General features: G+C 40.3%; 2 protein-coding genes across 4 annotated transcripts; both read right to left on the bottom strand.

Annotated features, from left to right (window-relative positions):
* Window positions 1–1,001: 1,001 nt before the first annotated feature.
* Window positions 1,002–4,775, bottom strand: znf576.2 (zinc finger protein 576, tandem duplicate 2). 3 transcript variants are annotated; one of them, XM_015038325.1, is made up of 5 exons: window positions 4,667–4,775; window positions 3,764–3,942; window positions 3,567–3,682; window positions 3,162–3,302; window positions 1,002–2,724 (listed from the first exon to the last, which is right to left on the bottom strand). In XM_015038325.1, exons 2-5 carry the CDS (start codon window positions 3,912–3,914, stop codon window positions 1,882–1,884), a joined length of 1,251 nt encoding a protein of 416 aa, XP_014893811.1. In that variant the 5' UTR covers window positions 3,915–3,942; window positions 4,667–4,775; the 3' UTR covers window positions 1,002–1,881. The 3 variants fall into 3 exon arrangements, with proteins under 3 accessions (XP_014893811.1, XP_014893813.1, XP_014893812.1); XM_015038327.1 differs by lacking the exon at window positions 4,667–4,775 and adding an exon at window positions 4,565–4,632; XM_015038326.1 differs by lacking the exon at window positions 4,667–4,775 and adding an exon at window positions 4,498–4,584.
* Window positions 4,776–6,436: 1,661 nt separating this feature from the next.
* Window positions 6,437–16,706, bottom strand: znf576.1 (zinc finger protein 576, tandem duplicate 1). Its single transcript, XM_015038324.1, has 10 exons — window positions 16,619–16,706; window positions 15,701–16,169; window positions 13,638–14,156; window positions 10,089–13,522; window positions 9,733–10,006; window positions 8,974–9,171; window positions 8,803–8,895; window positions 8,539–8,725; window positions 8,173–8,383; window positions 6,437–8,076 (listed from the first exon to the last, which is right to left on the bottom strand). Exons 2-10 carry the CDS (start codon window positions 16,110–16,112, stop codon window positions 6,829–6,831), a joined length of 6,576 nt encoding a protein of 2,191 aa, XP_014893810.1. The 5' UTR covers window positions 16,113–16,169; window positions 16,619–16,706; the 3' UTR covers window positions 6,437–6,828.
* Window positions 16,707–17,809: the final 1,103 nt, after the last annotated feature.

The raw sequence follows: 17,809 nt of genomic DNA, 5'->3' as shown, positions 1-17,809 counted from the left end.
ACATGCCAACTCCTCTGATCACATGCTTTGCAAAAAGCCTTTATATCTTGCAACATAATCAGAAATAAGATCTAAAAAATATTGATCTTTTCATGACTGATCTAGATAGATGGATAAACAGGCTTTTAACAATATTTTTGAAGAAATCAAAAGCATTTTTTTCCCCACACACTGTAGAAATGTTAAACACTGAAGGCATCCTAAATCAATTCGGGTTTAACAAGTCAATAATATTGTTCTTTTTAATCAATCGGTAAAAAAAAATAAATTTATATACAACTATCATACAGGTAACATTTTGGATTACAGATGTTACAGATATAGACGTAACAAAGTATTGAGATAGATAAATAAATCATGTTTAACACTTGTCTCAGTCAGTCTAAGGTTGGACATCAGTCACTCAGGGTTCACAGGAATATCTGTTAATGTGCAAACAGCAGCCATTCCTACTGACTTATCATGCAAATTTATATTTATTCAGTCCCAGGTCTGCCCCACTGTTTGCTGCTGCGAGACGACCCAATTTAGCTCAAGCTTCTGCTGTAGGACAGACGGATCGTCTCACATTTGACTGAATTAATGTAGAATAAAGAGAGGTTTCTTGGCTGACAGGAAGACTGCAACATGAAACTGTTTGTAGTTGCAAACCTACACAAATCATTGTGAACTTCAGTTATCCTGCCATATGAAAAAAGTGCCTTCTCTAGGCCACCATTAAAAGATGCCCCCTTGTTCAGTACTGTACCGAGTATCGTCATAAAACAGGCTCATAAATGCACATCTTTGTGCTCTGGACAAGAAATATCCAAACTCTTCCAGGTCATAAAAGCCTCTCCTCGCCAAAAACTGTTTACACATTTTCATCTTCAATGTTTTCTCTGCATCAGTGACCCTACCGATAATGAAAAACACCAAAATGAAAGCCTTATTTCAATTTACATGTTCTTATAGATCGGCATGTTGCCAACCGAGAACTGAAAACAAAGAGACAAAAAGCATTTCATCAGTGGCTTCCCTTTGGGACAGCCTGTTTATTACATGTTTGCAGTGTTCAGACACAGTGAGGAGAAACCAAGTGAATAATATGATATACAATTTCTTATGGGAATCTAGAGCTTTTTAAGACAGGAAATATTACTTTAACAAGTAAAAAACAGGATGTAGAAATTTCCAGTAAAAGAAAAATCAGGATTATAAAGGTTATTTTCCACCCACATGCCAAACACTGTAGATTAGATCTGAAGTGTTCAGCCTCCATCCTTTCAAGGCAAAGCAGAGAATTATTTTTTTTTTTCCGTCATTGAAATTTAATTTAAAAGGTAAGAAGCAAAATAAGAGCCATAATGAAAACAGAAACTGTACATAACACATTTCTTTTAAAAGACAGTCTAATGTTCAGACAGCATCTCTACAAGATATCTAATTATTTAAAGTATGTACTTGTATCTGTTAGGGCAGAGGAAATAAAAACTAAAAAAAAAAAAAATTACAAATAAAAACCCCTCACAAAGTGAGTAAATCAACAGAATGCCAAATAAATTCAAAAACACACACTTCAAACTAAAAACAAAATCATTAAAAAAAAAAGTGAATTAAACCTGCTTCTTTATACAACTGAACTGTTTCATGGGAAACAGTGTAATAGATGTTTAAAACTTGGTTAGTCAACTTATGAGATGTTTCCATCTTCAGCGGCTCATAATCAAACTAACAACCGACTAAAACCTGATTTTCCAAACCGTTCCCAGTTTGTTTAAAACATCTCAACTGTGGTATCGACCAAATTAAAAAAAAAAGAAAAAAAGAAAAAAAAAAAGGACATTTCATGACTAAGTTTCTGAAAAACCACAAACTTTCTGCGGGCTACCCATGTCTAAATTATCTATTGGAGCCTGACTTTTCAGGGTTTTCGGGCTTCTCCTCTGGGTGGCTCTTCTGGTGAGCCAGCAGGGTGCGCTCCCGGCTGAAGCTCTTCCCGCAGGTCGGACAGGACAAGCGGCCGACGGCGTGAGCCCGCGACGTGTGCGCTTCCAGCTGCTCGGGTCGGGCAAAACTCTCTTCACATTCTTCGCAGGGATGGGCTTTCCGTGGGGTGTGTTTTTCCTTCTTGTGAGCGCGCAGCTGAACCAAACCGGGGAAGGTGAGCTCACACTCCGTGCACGGGATCTGGAGAGGCGGAGCCGGGTCTTCTTTTGGTTTCTTCTCCTTTGCCGGACTGTCGTCTTCTGCACCTTTTTTGTCTTCCGTTTCCGACGCCGCTGCTTTAGGGGGACGACCTCGCTTCGCTCCACCTGCTTTTCCTTTGTCTTCTCCCACAGCTACCGCAGGCTCTGCCGTGGCGGGGGCCTTCGTCGCCTCCTCGGAAACCTCCGCCTCATCCTTCTTTTTCCGCTTTCCCTTTTTCTCAGAACTGGCCGGGTCTTCGGCTTTGGCCGGGCGACCGCGTTTCTTCACAGGAGAAGCGCTGCCGTTGCACTGCTGGCCTTCCGGGTATTTCTCCTGGTGTGCCTGCAGCTCAGACTCCGCTTCAAATCCTTGGCCGCACTTCTTACAGCGATGAGGCTTGGCTGGATCCTCGGGCTGTTCTGTGTTCTCGTCAGGGCGTGGATGCTGGGTCAGGCGGTGGGCACGCAGCAGCCCAGGACTGCGAAAGGTCTGGCTGCAATCTTTACACACCAGCAGCTTCTCTGGACACACCTGTCTTCTGTGAGTTGTGAGCTGCAAAGGATCAAAGCAGAATAATTTTACACCCAAGTATTTAGCACAATGCTCATCATATGCAATTCAAACCCGACACTTTAGACATTTTAAACATTGTCATGTTACAATCACAAATCTTACTGCATTTTGAGATTTTATGCTGATTAGGGATGCTAACGTTCAGGTTTTTCTTCATGAAAACCTTTGCAAATTAAGGATTCTTTACGTCTAGCTGAACATGGTGCTCATTTTTGTGTCTATTTTACAAAATTCACACTAAAATACACTTCACCTTGTAACATTACAAAAAGAAATTTAAAAAAATGAGGGATAATGTGTGGGCAAAGCAAGATGGAGATGCACTAATTGCCTGATAGCAACATTTTAAATGCTTCCAATTTTCACATTTGAGAGATTTGTTAAAAAAAAAAAAAAAAAAAAAAAAAAACCCTTCCCCGGGAGAACGTTTTAAAGCTCTCCTTGCAGTGAGCACATTTGAAAGGCTTGTCGTCGTTGCTGTGTGTCGGCTGGTGCTGCGTTAATTCCTCAGACGACAGAAACGTGCGGTCACACACGTAGCACGTAAACAGTGTGTTTCCCTGTGCAGAGATTGAATACAGAGAAACACGAATTAAAACTGTTTCAGGCTAGATCACTTCCTTTTTACTCTGCAAGACAAAGAAACATCTTAAATTACACTGAACAGGGGGAACCAATTGTTAGTAATATAAATAGGTTATGTGATTAAATCTAATTTTAAGACAGCAAGATGTTTTTAAACACTGAACTTTTGAGATATTCATTTCCCTCAATCAAGACAAGTCAATTATGACAACAGACAAACTGTTTCTAGTTAAATGTACCTGTTGAAGCTGCTGTTTGTACTCCTCCCTGTGGCTCTTCTTCATGTGTCTCTCCTTTGCTTTGGCGTTGCAGAAGGTGATGAAGCACTGGAAGCACTGCAGGTTTTCATGTTGGTCTGAAAGAGCACACACAGACTCGGTTACGGTTCTGGTCATGCTAGTAACTCTCTTCAAACTGGGCCCCCTGAAGCACTTACAGGACTGGACCGAAGGAGCCGGGGGTCCGTTCAGAATGACGGGTTTGTATGGCTCTGCTGGCTTTTCATGGGGAGGTGCGGGTGGTGGTGGTGGTTCTGGCAAGCCCCGTCCCAGCACTATGTCCTCTATGTTCAAAATGTCTGAGTCCATTCTACGACACTGCTGCGACACAACCTTGCTGGAATCACACACACACACAAAAAAAGACAACTCAAGATTCAAAACAACGTGCAAAAAACCCCACTAAAGTCTTCAGATTCAAATACTACGCGCAAAAACACCTTAGTTTCGTCAACAATATAATGCCATAAAGACAAACAGAAATGCTGAATAAATATGAAACTGAGAAAAAAAAACCCTAATTAAATTAAGAATGTAAAAAGCAAAAAACTCCAAATAACATATCTGAAAAACTCCACAAAACGTGTACTCTGATATTTATTTAATATTTAAGTCAAAACAACCTCTTAAGTTGTAGCTAGAGCTCACGTTGAACGTAACGCTAAGGCCGCCAGCTAAGCTAACTAGCTTCATGCCAGTTTGCAACATTGCGACATAATAAAAACTACATGATTCAAATCTCTACCTGTAACTAGCTAGCAAAATGAACCCAACCAGTTACCAGTTATTTTTCCTTTAATGTATTTATCTGCATGCAACTAATGGTAGAAACAAAGTAGCAGACTAGTTGAGCGGGTTAATGCCAGCTAGTTAGCGCTAACAACACTCCTACCATTCAAAAAAGAACCGCAGACTTCGTGTCTGTTCCCGCACTAAGTTCAAAATTACATTTTACACACCGTTTATAGGTTGATGACCAATTTGAAGCGCACTAAGTAAATACAGTAAACCAATACTAATGTATGAATAATATAATTATGCTAAAAACAAGGGGACGTTACCTCGAACCGCTTTTTGCAGCTAGTTTGACTGAGAGAGTTGACCCTAGAAATACAACACATAGATCGTGCGTTTCCTCCTGTGCGTTGTTGTTGGTGGTGATGGGGACAGCCAAGATGGCTGCCGCGTGGACTCTTCGGTGGGGCCAGTTTGATACAGATTAGGAAAATAATAATAATAAAGTGTCAAAACATAGATGATCTTAAGTTATGGCGCTGATAACAACCACGAGTCTGAATTATAAAGAATTATCAGCACAATAACACGCAACACTAAAAAAAATAAATAAATCCTTCTGTTACTTACAAATCAGCAACACGTTCTGTTTATATACTTTTTATTATACAATTGATTAGTAATGTTGTTATTTACTAAACAATAAATTGGACTAATGCACACAAAAGCAACTTTGGCACAGATTAGACACGCTGCAAATTTGAAAATTAGAAGTGTTTCTATGCATTGTTACTCTATGGCTGATCTAAATCACGTGACCCAACACGACTCAAAAGAAGTACCTGATTTTTAAAAAACTTTTTATGCACACAGACAGACAGACACAGCCCTACTTATATTCAGTTTCAATATAATTTATACGATTTTGAACGCAAAAAATGCATCTAACGATGATAATTATGGTTTTTGTAAATGGGCTTATTTTAATTTGCACAGTAGCAACAAGTGTTTCATGGAAAATTGGATTGGTGTGTCAAATATTTTATAACAAGTTCAACCTCACCTCATACAATACATAACAAAACTACATTAGTTGAGATTAACATTTCCAAGTTGGCAGGTAGAAAATTAGCAGGAAGACAGAGAAAAATGGTTCTCATCAACCCCAAAATGCAATATGGCTACCTATTTTAGAATCAATAGGACTTCTGGTAAGACGTGCTGTCAAAGTGAAATCATGTTTTTTCTTCCTTTCTCATATTTGGACATTTATCAGTTTGATACTAATATAACACACGATAATATAAAGTATAATGAAAGTCCAATTAATGACAAATTAATTTATGAAAAAGAATAAGTTAGAACCTAATATAGCTAGACTAACATATTTTATAAATATTGAGAAGATATAGTTACATAGCATTTTGAAGGAAATTTCAAGGCTTTCACTCAGTTTAATTCAAGTTAAGCAGGGCACCTTTATGTATGATTGGGATAACTTAATGTAGCTAATAAATATTAATAACTATTACGACTTAAGGATTTGCATAACTTCTCTATTAATATTGTAAAATTAGTATCTTTGTAAGATTAACATTTCTTAAAATAAAATACATTTTAACATTAGTTAAGAAAAACAAAACAACTACTAATAATGATCGTTGAATTCCATTAAGCTTTTTCAGTTTTATGACAATAGATGCAGTGACATGTCAATAAAATACAATACAAAACTTAATTTTTAGTTCAATTGAAAGTAAAATCACTTATACAGGTTAATTACTCAGAGTGACATGTACACAGAATTCTGCTTGTTGGCTTACTGCAAAAAAAAAAAAAAAAACTGTTCAGGAAAGTTACCAGAAAGTTAAGTGGAAGGAAAAACTGGTTGAAAAAGTAGCAGAGGCAATTGGCTTAAACCCAGCCTTACTACATAAATTACCACTCATTCATGGAGTGGTAATTTATGTGTACATATTTCAATTGTTTTCTTTTTTTTTTTTTTAAGATAGTCTATGAGATGCTCCTGTACTGGCTGTTTGTTGAAGTGTATTGGTTTACTGTTATAAAAAAATGACAGACCTTTTCACGCCATTGTTTTTTTGTTTTTTTATTTGGAATAAATAACACAAAAATGTATGGGTTGGAAAATTTCATCATGGACGTATAACTGAATCATGTAAAAGATATGAAAAAACAATTTAAAAAAAATCATTCCTGGTAATATTTTGCAAAACAGTGATTGGTTAATTTCTGTTTTGTGAAATTCCATCTAAAGGAAAAATTCTATTTACATCTGCCCAGTGAGTTAACAAGCCTTGACAAAGTAGTTGTATCATCTACATCGCATCAGTACAACAAAGTCATGGCACTGCCAGTAAAAGTCATCATGTAAAAAATGTAAGAGTGGGGGAGCAGTTTTCACATACTTCATAAAAACATTTACATTCTAAATCAGAAAGCAATTATTTACCGAGTGAGGACAGTATTACTGCTCCTCTCCCGAACTCTCTTGATTATGAAAATTCAGAAAGCAGTTGTGGTTGCGAGAGATGCAAAGAAAGACGCAGCACTTAAGGCACAGCACTCGTGATGTTCTTTGGCAGTCCCCAAAGCGACACCTTCCTCCTTCCCCCTCTGCAAGCTGCTCCGGCCAGTGGCCAGTACCATCGTACCGGGTGGTTAAGTCTGGCAGAGGACTCTCCTCCAGCAGTCCCGGACTGGGCGCTTCACTTGCATGGTGAGCGTCCTCCTCAGGAGGCTGTGGGGGAATTGAGTCCTGGGTGTCCAACCCGCTGGAGAGAATCAAAGCCTTAGACACCTCCAGTCTGAAGGCCATGAACGTCATTGGGGCAGATGCCGCTCTGTAATCCTGCCGGTACTGGAGCCAGGAGTTCACCAGGGCCGCATCTGTGAGGTGCCACAGGACCGCTTGAGGCCAACAGGTTGGCAAAGAGACCGTGAGTGGAGTAGAGTACAGATTTAGCAAATCTCTGCTGAGACGTGCCGACGTCTGGGCCTTTTCAAAGCTGTCTATGAGTGAGACCATGTTCCTCTGGCCGTTGCCTGCAGTAGAAAGTATGAAGCCACAGTGTGTTCTGCGCAGCATCAACTTCCCATCAGAGCTCACAAACTCATCCCCAATATGTCCCCGCGCTCCTTCTACCCTGCCGGCTCCATGGATCCCAGCAGCTAAAAGGCGCTCCAGCATGGCGGGGGTGGAGAGTTCCTGTTTACAGAGGAACAACGTACTCCCTTTGGGGACCATCTTTTCGACTGAGTCTTGGTTCTCAGCAGGATGTAGTTCAAGATCCAAGTTTGTGATTAAACCATTAAGCCCAATCAATGTAGTGGATTGGAGAGAGTGTCTGTTGTTGTGAATCTTCCCAGTCAGAGATACTGGGTATTGGTCTACGGCGTAATCCCCTGGCTGTTTCAGCGACCGACATCCTTCGTTGAAGCGATACAATAATGGACGAACCTTCCACAGCGGATCAGCATCTGTCTGTGAGCTGTTTGGCTCTGCTGAGCTCCGACTGTCACCATGACCAGAAATTAAACTTTGACTGCTTCGGGGCGTATCCCCCTTCTGCCGACCTGTAACATTTTCTTTTGGTTCGTTAAAAGAACAAAGTTTCAACATCCGAGAAAGGTCGAGGAATCGGTTCAGTGGGATGGCTTCAGCTATCAACGACACCTTCGTCAGGTCTTCCCAGTAGAGCCTCGCACTGGGAAACTGAAAAGCAACAACAGAGCAATTAAACATTTTTTTTTATTGTACAGTATTTGACAGCTCCTGTAGTCATTGAGAAAGTTATGAAAATATACAGACCTTTAAGGTTCCCATTGCAATGTGGATCCCAACGAAGCGTGCGACCTCTCTGCATGTCACAGGGTTTGGCATCTTGGAAAGTTTATTCGTACAACTTGCAATTTCTACCCATGTATCCCAACTAAAATATTCAGAGAAGTAATCTATAGGCTTTTCTGTCCTGTTGTCATCATGTGGTGCTTGAAGATGGCTTGCTGAATTTGGCAAACTCCTGGAAAGAAAAAGAGAAAAAAAAGAACAGGTGATTATTCTTCTGTCTGTTATACAAAACCTGTTTCTGACAGATATAAACAATACGGCAAAACTAAAACATTCAGGAGAAATCCTGATTGTGCTCCAGCTTAAAATGAAAATGTGCTACTGTACTTTGAATAGGACTGATGAGGTAGCTGTTTGCTGCTTGTTTGGTTCTTGTTGAAGTAAGCCATAATTTCGGCTTCCTTGTCCAGTTGAGGCTCAGATAATTCAAAACCACTCGTGTCTTCGTCATCAGAACTCTGGAGGAGAAAGTCTCGGAGATCTGATGGATTCTGCAACTCAGAATCTGAAGCAGCTGAAAGATCAAAGAGTATATTAAGTTAAAAAATTCTAATTAAATGAACAATCAGCTTAAACTAACGCTTAACAAACCTTGTCCATCTGTTAAGTCACCAACACTTGGTTCTGATGGGAGACCTGGGACTACCGACTCTTGATAGCTCGGCGGTGATGATCTTCTTTCATCTATTTAATCAGGTGTAAGATTAAAGTAAAATATGATGTAAAAAGATTAATGTGAAGAAAGTCGAGGCGGATACTCACGTGCATTACAATCTGCACTCTGATATTCTGTCGGATTTACATTGGCAGACCCTTCAGGGGTTGAGCTTTCTGTAATGGTTTGAGTGGCCCCCAGTAAGACCTCCCTCTCCTCCTCCTTTACCGGGTAAAAGATGCACTGGTTGGAATTGAAGTCCGGAGTGACACTACTGTCCCTTGTTGTTTCCCCATCCTCCGTTACTGAAAACGTAAATCCAAAAATATAAAAAAATTTATATAAATATTCTCACTACTCCTCACTAATCCTCGTTATCTTCACAACAGTGTAATTGTAAACTAGACGTATCTTTCTCTATGTCTGTTTTTTATTCTGTTACGTTTTTCTTAGAAGTAACGAGCCTGATAACATTCATATCTGAGTTAGGAAGGGGCCAAGTTAAGTAATCTTGCTTTGCAAAGAAGGCTCAACCTAGAGGTCTGCAAGTCAATAGAAATAAGATAGTACAAGTGTTTGGCTTTGAATTTATTAAGCAATAATAAATAAATACATAAACATCCATTATAAGTGATCAGAATAAGCAGGTTTTAGCTGTGAATATATCAAAAATATTTAATCTATAAATATCTTAAATCTAAATGAATTGAATATATCCAACAAAAAAGAAATATGTTAAATATGTAAAAAATTTTTAAAGATTTCATGCTCTCAGATTTCTTAAAATTTGGCTTCTCATCCTGTGGTTTATAGTTGTGTTCTTATTGACACCTTATGAAAGATAATTCTTGCTCTTTGGTACTTACATGGGATGTCTGTGTTTTCACTGTTTACTGGTTCCACATTCCATCGCATGTGTCTACTGCCGTGCAGGCTCATGGTACCGTTCACCACAGAGTTGCTTTCCTCTTTCACCAGGATGCTTCTTATGTCTTGATGGTGCTTTGGCTGCACACCAGTGGTACTCTGTCTGTTTTGACAGGTGGGTGCAACTACCACAGTGTCTGAGCTGTTCTCTTCAACTTTGATCTCATGGCCTTCAGGATCTTGAACCTCGTTCTCGGCAATTCTACCCATAGCCTGGTACAAAAACAAATGTTGCTTTATAACCCCGATTAAGGTTCAATTTTTTTTTTCTAAGGGTACAAGAAACAAAAGTCACCTGTGATTGATTGCTTCTTCCTGTTGCCGAGCTCATCTCCCTGTCAGTTGTTGGTCCTTGCTTAGAGGAAATTACCCTTTCCAGGATGATGCCAGGAGACTGGTCACTCTCCCTTTCCTCTTCTCCCTGCAACCGTCTTTGATTCATAACCTCATCAACACCAGCGGTAAGGGATTTCAGCTCGAACGCAGCAGCTTCTTCAACTGTTGCATGAACAGAAGGCAAAGATGCCGCAGGTGGAGTATCTTTAATGGTCTTCATCTCAGGACTGGGTTGTGTCTTTGTGCTAATCTCTTGGTCAGCTGTTTCCAAACCAGAGCGAAGTAGTTGTTTTTCATAAACTATCCAGCATTCATCTGGTTCGTCATCTTGCTCCAGTCCTGAACTTGTCTTTGAGATCAAATCACTTTTGAGTTCTCCTCTTCTGCTCTGACCTGTCACAACTTCTTTCACTGCCTCTTTTCTCCTCTGAACCAGTGTTTCCTCCTCCTCTTCTTTGACCTCTGGCTGATGGGTAGAACAAGACACAGTCTGGCAGGTTAGACTGAATTGTCTTGTCTCATTACCAACTTGCTTGTGATTTGTGATCTCACAATTTGACTTGTAGACTCTTTTGGATTCATTTTGAGAATCAGCATCGTCTCTCTCCTCCTGCTCTCCAACAGTGACCAAATCCACCTCTAGAAGTAAATCCTCCTTGATATCCTCATCTGCTATTCCTTGGACTTTAGCTTGGAAGTTGAGGTTCTTCCTGGGATCTTCTTGCGCATCTTCTTCTGGTGCCACTGGTTCTTCCGTGTTAGAACCCTTTGGCTCAGTTGAGGGAGGGAAAGAGGCTTCAGTTGTCACATTCGATTGAGTCTCTGTATTATTGGGTTCATCAGATGAAGACTGAAGTTCAGAAGAGGTACAGAAGTGATCTTCTTTCCCAGTTTTACTGTCACCATTGTGTTCATGGATACCCATTTCACCATCCTGAAGTGGGATTTGTAGGGAAGGAGATGGAATTAAAGCTGGAAAGGAGACACTTCGATCACGGTCTTCCAACGTCAACTCTCCCATTTCAGTCTCAGTATCCCAGTCTGTGGGAGCATTCATAACCCTAACCACCCCACCATGCTCTTTGGGAAGCTGGTAAAGATCAAATCCAGAGACACCCTCAAAGATGTTTCCATTGGTGTAGGTGAGGCCAGGACTTTCGATGATGTGTGCTGTTGTCTTGTGCTTTTGAAGTGAAGCAACTTCGCTGAATTTCTCCCCACAGTCCTTACATTCTAAGGCACGCTTTGAAGTAATCACGCCTTCAGTTTCAACATTCAAAGATGCTTTACGCTTCCTGGTGGTCTTTGGCTTGGTGGGTATTATTTGCGGTTGTTGACGTGTAGCTTGTAGTGACGACAACAGGGAGAGACCCTTCTGGTTTTTCTGGGTTCTTGTACCTTTTTTCTTCCCACCTGCTTTGGAAATGTCTGAGAACTGCGAATCATGAGGTGAATCCTCCTGAGTCGGGCCTGATGTCTTTAAAGTGTCTAACTTGTACACTTTTAGCTGGGGCTGCTTGTGACCTTTCAGTAAAAGAAGAGAGTCTTGATTGATGTTTGAATCAGTGGCTTCTGCTTTATGGACTTTTTGTGCTTTTGTTGAGTTTTTCTTTCCCTTCACTTCCTTTGGATTCTTAGGTTGATCTTTTTGTAATATTTTTGCTGCTTTTTTCTTTTTAAGCATAGCTACAGGTTTCTGCTTACTGATATGCACTACATCTTCCTTGGTTTCTTTCTGTTTTTTCATTTTGTTCTTCTTGGCATCGTCTTTGACTTGTTTCACCTGTGGAGTATGAGTTGAAGGTGATTTTGTGTCACTTCCTGATGACGTATTCTCAGTCTTATCCTTTTTCCCCTTTCCGGTCTTCTTCGGTGTTTGTACTTTCTGTACTTTCTCTGGAGGTTTTTTAGGAGATGTTTTACTTTTTATCAAATTGTCTTGTGTCTGCGTTTGTTCTTGTTCAGGCTTCTTCTGTTTTTTGGATTTCTTGTCCTTGCCTTGTGGGCCAAATTTGACAACAAGACAAGACTTTTTAGTCCGCTGGCGCTTCGCAGGCTTGGCATCAATCTGAAAATCGTCCCTGTATATGGATCCAACCAGGTCATGCATATATCCTTGAAAGAAAAAGGTCCTAGCAGGTTTTCTTTTCCGCACCTTCACTAACTCTTGGGCTGACATGACGCTCACAGGTAACTCTGATTTCTGCTGGTCCTCTTTAGACTCTAATTTTGACGGAGTTTCTACTTGAGGGTCTGTAGACAAGCTGCTCTTGTCTTCTGCTGGAAATTTTTCAGAAACATCCTGTTCGTCCTTTTCTTTCGTCTTTTCATTAATAGCAGGCATCTGATCTAGACCTACTTTTTCTGTATCTGAATGTGTATTTTCCTTTGCTTCAGATTCACTTGGAGCTTGTATGATTGTTTCTGGTGGAGCAGAAGGGCAAGACGACAGGTCCTGTTCCTCTGAGTGTGTTGATGTAAGTTCCAACTCAACTGTGGGTGTGAGTGGTGGGACTGGTATCTTGGCCTTTTTTGCATCTTCTACAGTGTCACTTGGAGCCGGATCAGGAGTTTCCTGCTCTGTGCTTTGAACCAAAGAAGAGGAAATAATCCCATTTTGTGGTTCACTTTGAGACTGTTCGAGCTCCGCAGCAGGCATTAAAGCAGGGGTAAGTTCTAAAATGAACGTTTGTTCAAGGTTTTCCTTGAGATCAGCTACCTCATTCTGACAAAGACTAGGGTCATAGTTCATTGGACTAATTTCAGGCTTTTGAAGGTTCTGATGTATTGCTGCTTCTTCGAGTCTTTCAGTTTGTTCAGCTGGAATGAGTGTCAACTCTACGCGCTCTTCTGCAGCTACATGGGAGCCCAGCTCTGAGAAGGAGGGGGTTTCCAGCTGTCCTTCTGGAGTAATAGGCTCCAGTATAATTGTTTGATCCATTGGGCTGACTAAAGTGTCCAGTTGAAGTGTCTTAGATCCTGCCGGTTTGAGTCCAGTAAAATCTGTCTGTGGTGGGCCCAGATTCAAATCAGCCATTGCTGCTGGTTCTGACACCTGCTGCACCTGCAGTGGTGGGGCATTTGGTGGCACCTGCCCCAGTATAACAACTTTATTTACTTTCTGCACATTTCCCAACGATTCAATAAGTTTCCGAATCTGCTCAGTGTCAATATTGGCGTCGACTTTTTGCAGAGGTCCGTTGGGTTCCACTTGCAATAGCGCTGGTTGGGAAATAGATATTGGACTTATAAGAGGGGTATTTTGTAGCCCAGCTCGAAAAGGGTTAGTGATTGCGTCAAATTTGTGCTTTGTTATCAGATGCTGCTGCCGTGTTCTGAGACTCTTGAAAGTGGCCTTGCACACAGAACAAATGTAAACCCTGCGAGAAGCACCTAGAGGGGGGTAAAAAATTAGGAGGCATTTAATTAATGAGTCAGAAATGTACAATCCATCTATCTATTAAAATGTGTAATAAAAACAAGTTTGAGTCTAAAAGAGGCTTCCTACCGTCAGCTTTGCTTGTTTTCGTTGCTGCTGTCGACACTGTATCCACTTCAACCACTTCAGCTCCATCTAAGGAATGTGAGTCAATGTGCTTTTGCAGAGCTTTGGATAAGGGGAACCTCTTTCCACAATCCTTGCAAACATAAGGTGTCTCTCCTGAGTGCTTGCGCTGATGATACTTTAACAATGTCAGCGTCTTGCAAGTCTTGCCACAGTCCTTGCAGGCATACCCGTCCTGACCAAAATGAATCTTTTTATGGGCCGTTAGCTCTGATGACTTCTTAAAGGACTGACTGCAGATCGGACACTTGAAGGGTTTCTTGTCTGGGTGGGCCTTCTGGTGGGCCAAGAGCTCTGTTGAGTTTGTGAAGTGGCGGTCGCAAACATAACAGGCAAAAAGCGAATTCCTCAGGATGCACTGCTCATACTCAGCGGGGTGGCTGTGCTTCATGTGACGTTCTTTGCCTTTGAGGTCACTGAAGATTATATGGCACTCTATGCAATGCAGAGAGATCTGAGATGCTGCAGAAAAGTAACAGAGGAGATTCAGAAGTTTAACATGTGTCAGTATTTTTAGCCTTTTCAATTCTCTTGCCTATAGAGGGAGAGGCAGAATATACCCTGGACAGGTTGCCATAGGGCACAGGGCAAAATAAAGACGGCAACTAATTCAGTGTTTTTCAAAGTATGGCCCACTAGGGGGCGTAAGAGGTAGTCTCAGAAGATTGGAAAAATTAATAAATAAATACATAAATCTAATAAATGCTGTAAAGCATACATTTTTAATCATAATTGTTAAATTATAAACTGTAACATGATTTGCAATCATTATTATAAAATATAAGTTATTTAAATGTTTGTTTATTTGGTTGGTTTTTTTAAACCATGCTCACCTTACTAATTCACTGCCAGTCAAATTTATCAAGCTGCTTTGCTCCTCAAGCTAGCGTAGCAATTGTGAAATGGACACGTTTCTGACAAGAAAAAGACAAAAGGAACCATCCTGTGGGCCGACTGGAGAAGATGCTGCTGCAAAACCCCCTAAGAACTCATGCCCAACTACAATCAGAAGCTATGAGGCAGTATTTATGCTAAGTGATTGAAATAACTATTGAATATCTAATAAAAGTGGGGGAAAAAAAACAATCTAAAAAACAAGAAGCCCTGAATAAACCTACAGGTCATGTTTTTGGGCTGAGGGAATTAGTTGGAGTAACCGGAGAGAATCCAGGTATCCATTGGGAGAACAAAAAAAAAAGTTTAAGAACTACAAAACCATAAAAATTCACAAAATATAATTTCTTACCTACTGTTTTCCTTCTTTCAGCAAGTGGTGAACAATACACTATTCACCTGAAGATGAACAGGTTTTTTTTTAAGTCACTTAAATAATCTGTTAATGTAGTTAAGTGACTTAATACAAAAAAATTATCAAATTGTGTTTCGTGACAGAATATTCTGTGTAGCTGTTGGTGGACATCTGATTAAACGACTATTTATTACATGTCAATTTACTGATGATTATTCTAACTACAAAAAACAGGTAGAACTTTGATTTATTAAAATTTTGTGACAGCATCTAATAAAAAATACAAAAGCTTATATTTTATTGATTCTGAATAGAAGTTTTTAAACTGGTTACAATGTAAACTGAAGGTATGGCTTTAACTGTCTTTATTTTTTGCTTACAAACAGTATTATTTCAAGTTTTATAAAAGTTGTTTAATTAGGGTTGTCTGTTTTGACAAACAGCTCCTGTAAGAATATAATTTCATTTCAGCAAACCATGTTCAGAAATGCATTACATAAAGTCCTGGTCCAAAGAAAGGAGAAAGATTTCTAAAGTGAAAGTCCACCGGAAGAGAAATAAGAAAACACTTTGTATCCTAAAAATGTGCAGGTAAAACTGAGTCGTTTTAGAGCTACTACAGTTCATAATTCTTTCATTGACAAACTGATATTAAGTGGAACTCAGACTAAATCAAAACTTGCATCAACGCTGGATTCAACAAAGCTTTAAAAGTTAAAGTGCCCACAAGTGTGTAGTAAATAAGTAAGTGACTCACATGTGAGATCCATGACCTCTGACTCTGACATGTCAGAGATCATGGTGTCCCTGGAAGAAACATATCTCCTCCCATCGCTCGAACCTTTGCCTTGTTTTTTTACTCCCTGCCCATCACTCTCAGCAGCCGGTCCTGGTGGGGCACTGGGCTTTGCAGTAGGGTCTGTATCTGCCTTTCCAGCATTTTCCCTGGACTCTGCCTGGGACTGGACACCAGGCTCCTTATCCAGGGGAGGATTTAGGCTCATACTTGTAGGTGTGGTGGTGGTCTGAGAAGGGGCATCTGGTTTGTCCTTCCCCTCTTGATTAACTGGTTTGCTTTGGGTCGGTTGAGCCTCTGTGTCCTGTTGATGCTCTGCAGCAGACATGACCACTGGGCTGGATTCAGTGTGATCCTCTGGTGAACGCTGCATGGCTCTCTGCTTCAGTGTCTCATATGCAACCGTGAAAATCACTTCCTTTTTTCCTAACTATAAAAAGATACAAAATGCATTAGCATGTATGCATAGCAATAGTTACACTCTGATTAAAAATCAAGGGGCTGCTTTATCCACTGGGAGACAGCTGGGCTTAAACCATTTGAATAACAATAGCGTACTGGTAGATATGTAGGGCAGCTGGTGGACGCTGGTAAAACGGGAAGACTTTAAAATCTTTGTTTTTTGGTTTTTGCTACAACCGTTTTAGCATGCTAAGAGCCTTCATGAATAAACTCCTCGCAAACGCATCCGATACACAGGTAACAATAGCCCGGTTAGCCGAATTCACATATTTGGGACAAAATCAGGATGCAAATCTCCGCCTCTCCCATCCGCTACCGGGCCATGGATGATAAGCATACACTCATTAAGCTCTTCTTCCTGTTTCATAAACACATGCTCGGCCTATAATGAGTGAGCAGGATGGAGATAAACGTTACCTGGCCCGACTCGACCGCCCAAACATCTCTGCGTCGGTTCTCACAAAGCCACCACTGAGCAGATGCAGAGCGCGCGACGTTACGTCGAACAAGAGACGCGCACGAGGGAATCATGGGATATGCTGTTTTTGTTGTTTTTTTTTTTTTTTGCAAATACAAACGAACTTTTATGAATGATAATTTTTTTTTCATCTTTATGGTGTAAGGATTTAACATATAACACTGAAAACATTTGGATTATTTTATCTTCTTTACAAAAACACTTTGCTAAACCTACTGTACTCTACAAAAGCGGCCTCCTCCTCTTTGAAATGCTAGTTGTAATAATACAACTTCAAGGTATTTAATTTGTTATACACCAACACAAAGAAATAAAACTTTGAAATGAAAGTATACCAGATATTTGTATTCATTAACAACCACTCTGCTGCCTCTTACTGCACCATGAAACGCACAGTGGTTGCAGCAACATGCTGCAAGGATATTTTTCTTCAGCAGGGGTAGTAAAGCTCATCAGGGTTGATGAGAAGATGGACAAATAAAATGCAATATTGGATGAGAACCTTCTGGAGGCTCTAGAAGACTAAAGACTGCGGTAAAGGTCCGTCTTCCATTAGGTCAATTAAACACAGTGCGATGGTTTAAGTAATCATGTGACAGAGTGACCTAATCAATGTCCAGTCTGAAATCCAGCTGAGAATTAGGTAAGGGAATTAAAACTGCTGCTCACTGTAATGGAAAATTTTATAATGTGCTCTTCACCCTTTTTGTGCTTTAGATTGTGTCTGATGAGATCATGTGTCTGGATGATCTCATCATGAGATTGGTCAAGGAGAACACCTATTGTCCAATCAGGGAAATGGCCAGACCATCTCCCTAATATAACAATCAAAGATTCACACCCATCATCCAATCAAGTCCGTCTTCTCTGACCAGAACCCATAAAAGGAAGCCACATCTAGTGTTGGTCATAGCAGACTTGACAGACTCCTTTGATTCTGTACTTTTGTTCTCACCTTGTAAGGTTTTAATAAATTTCTTATTTCTTCTCATCCAGACTTGCTAAAGTAATTTTTTCCACGACACTCACACACTCTCTTTAATATGAGTTTGAGTCATTTTGCAAAGAAGAATTTGCGAAGATTTGAGTTTGATTGGATGTACACAACTGGTAGAAAATGTAGGTTTGCA

The sequence above is a fragment of the Poecilia latipinna genome, unplaced genomic scaffold (assembly GCF_001443285.1).
Source record: "Poecilia latipinna isolate Pla-1442-1.1 unplaced genomic scaffold, P_latipinna-1.0 Scaffold437, whole genome shotgun sequence".
Taxonomy (NCBI): domain Eukaryota; kingdom Metazoa; phylum Chordata; class Actinopteri; order Cyprinodontiformes; family Poeciliidae; genus Poecilia; species Poecilia latipinna.
The sequence above is the reverse complement of the archived record's forward strand: the minus strand, read 5'-3'. Positions and strand labels throughout refer to the sequence as shown.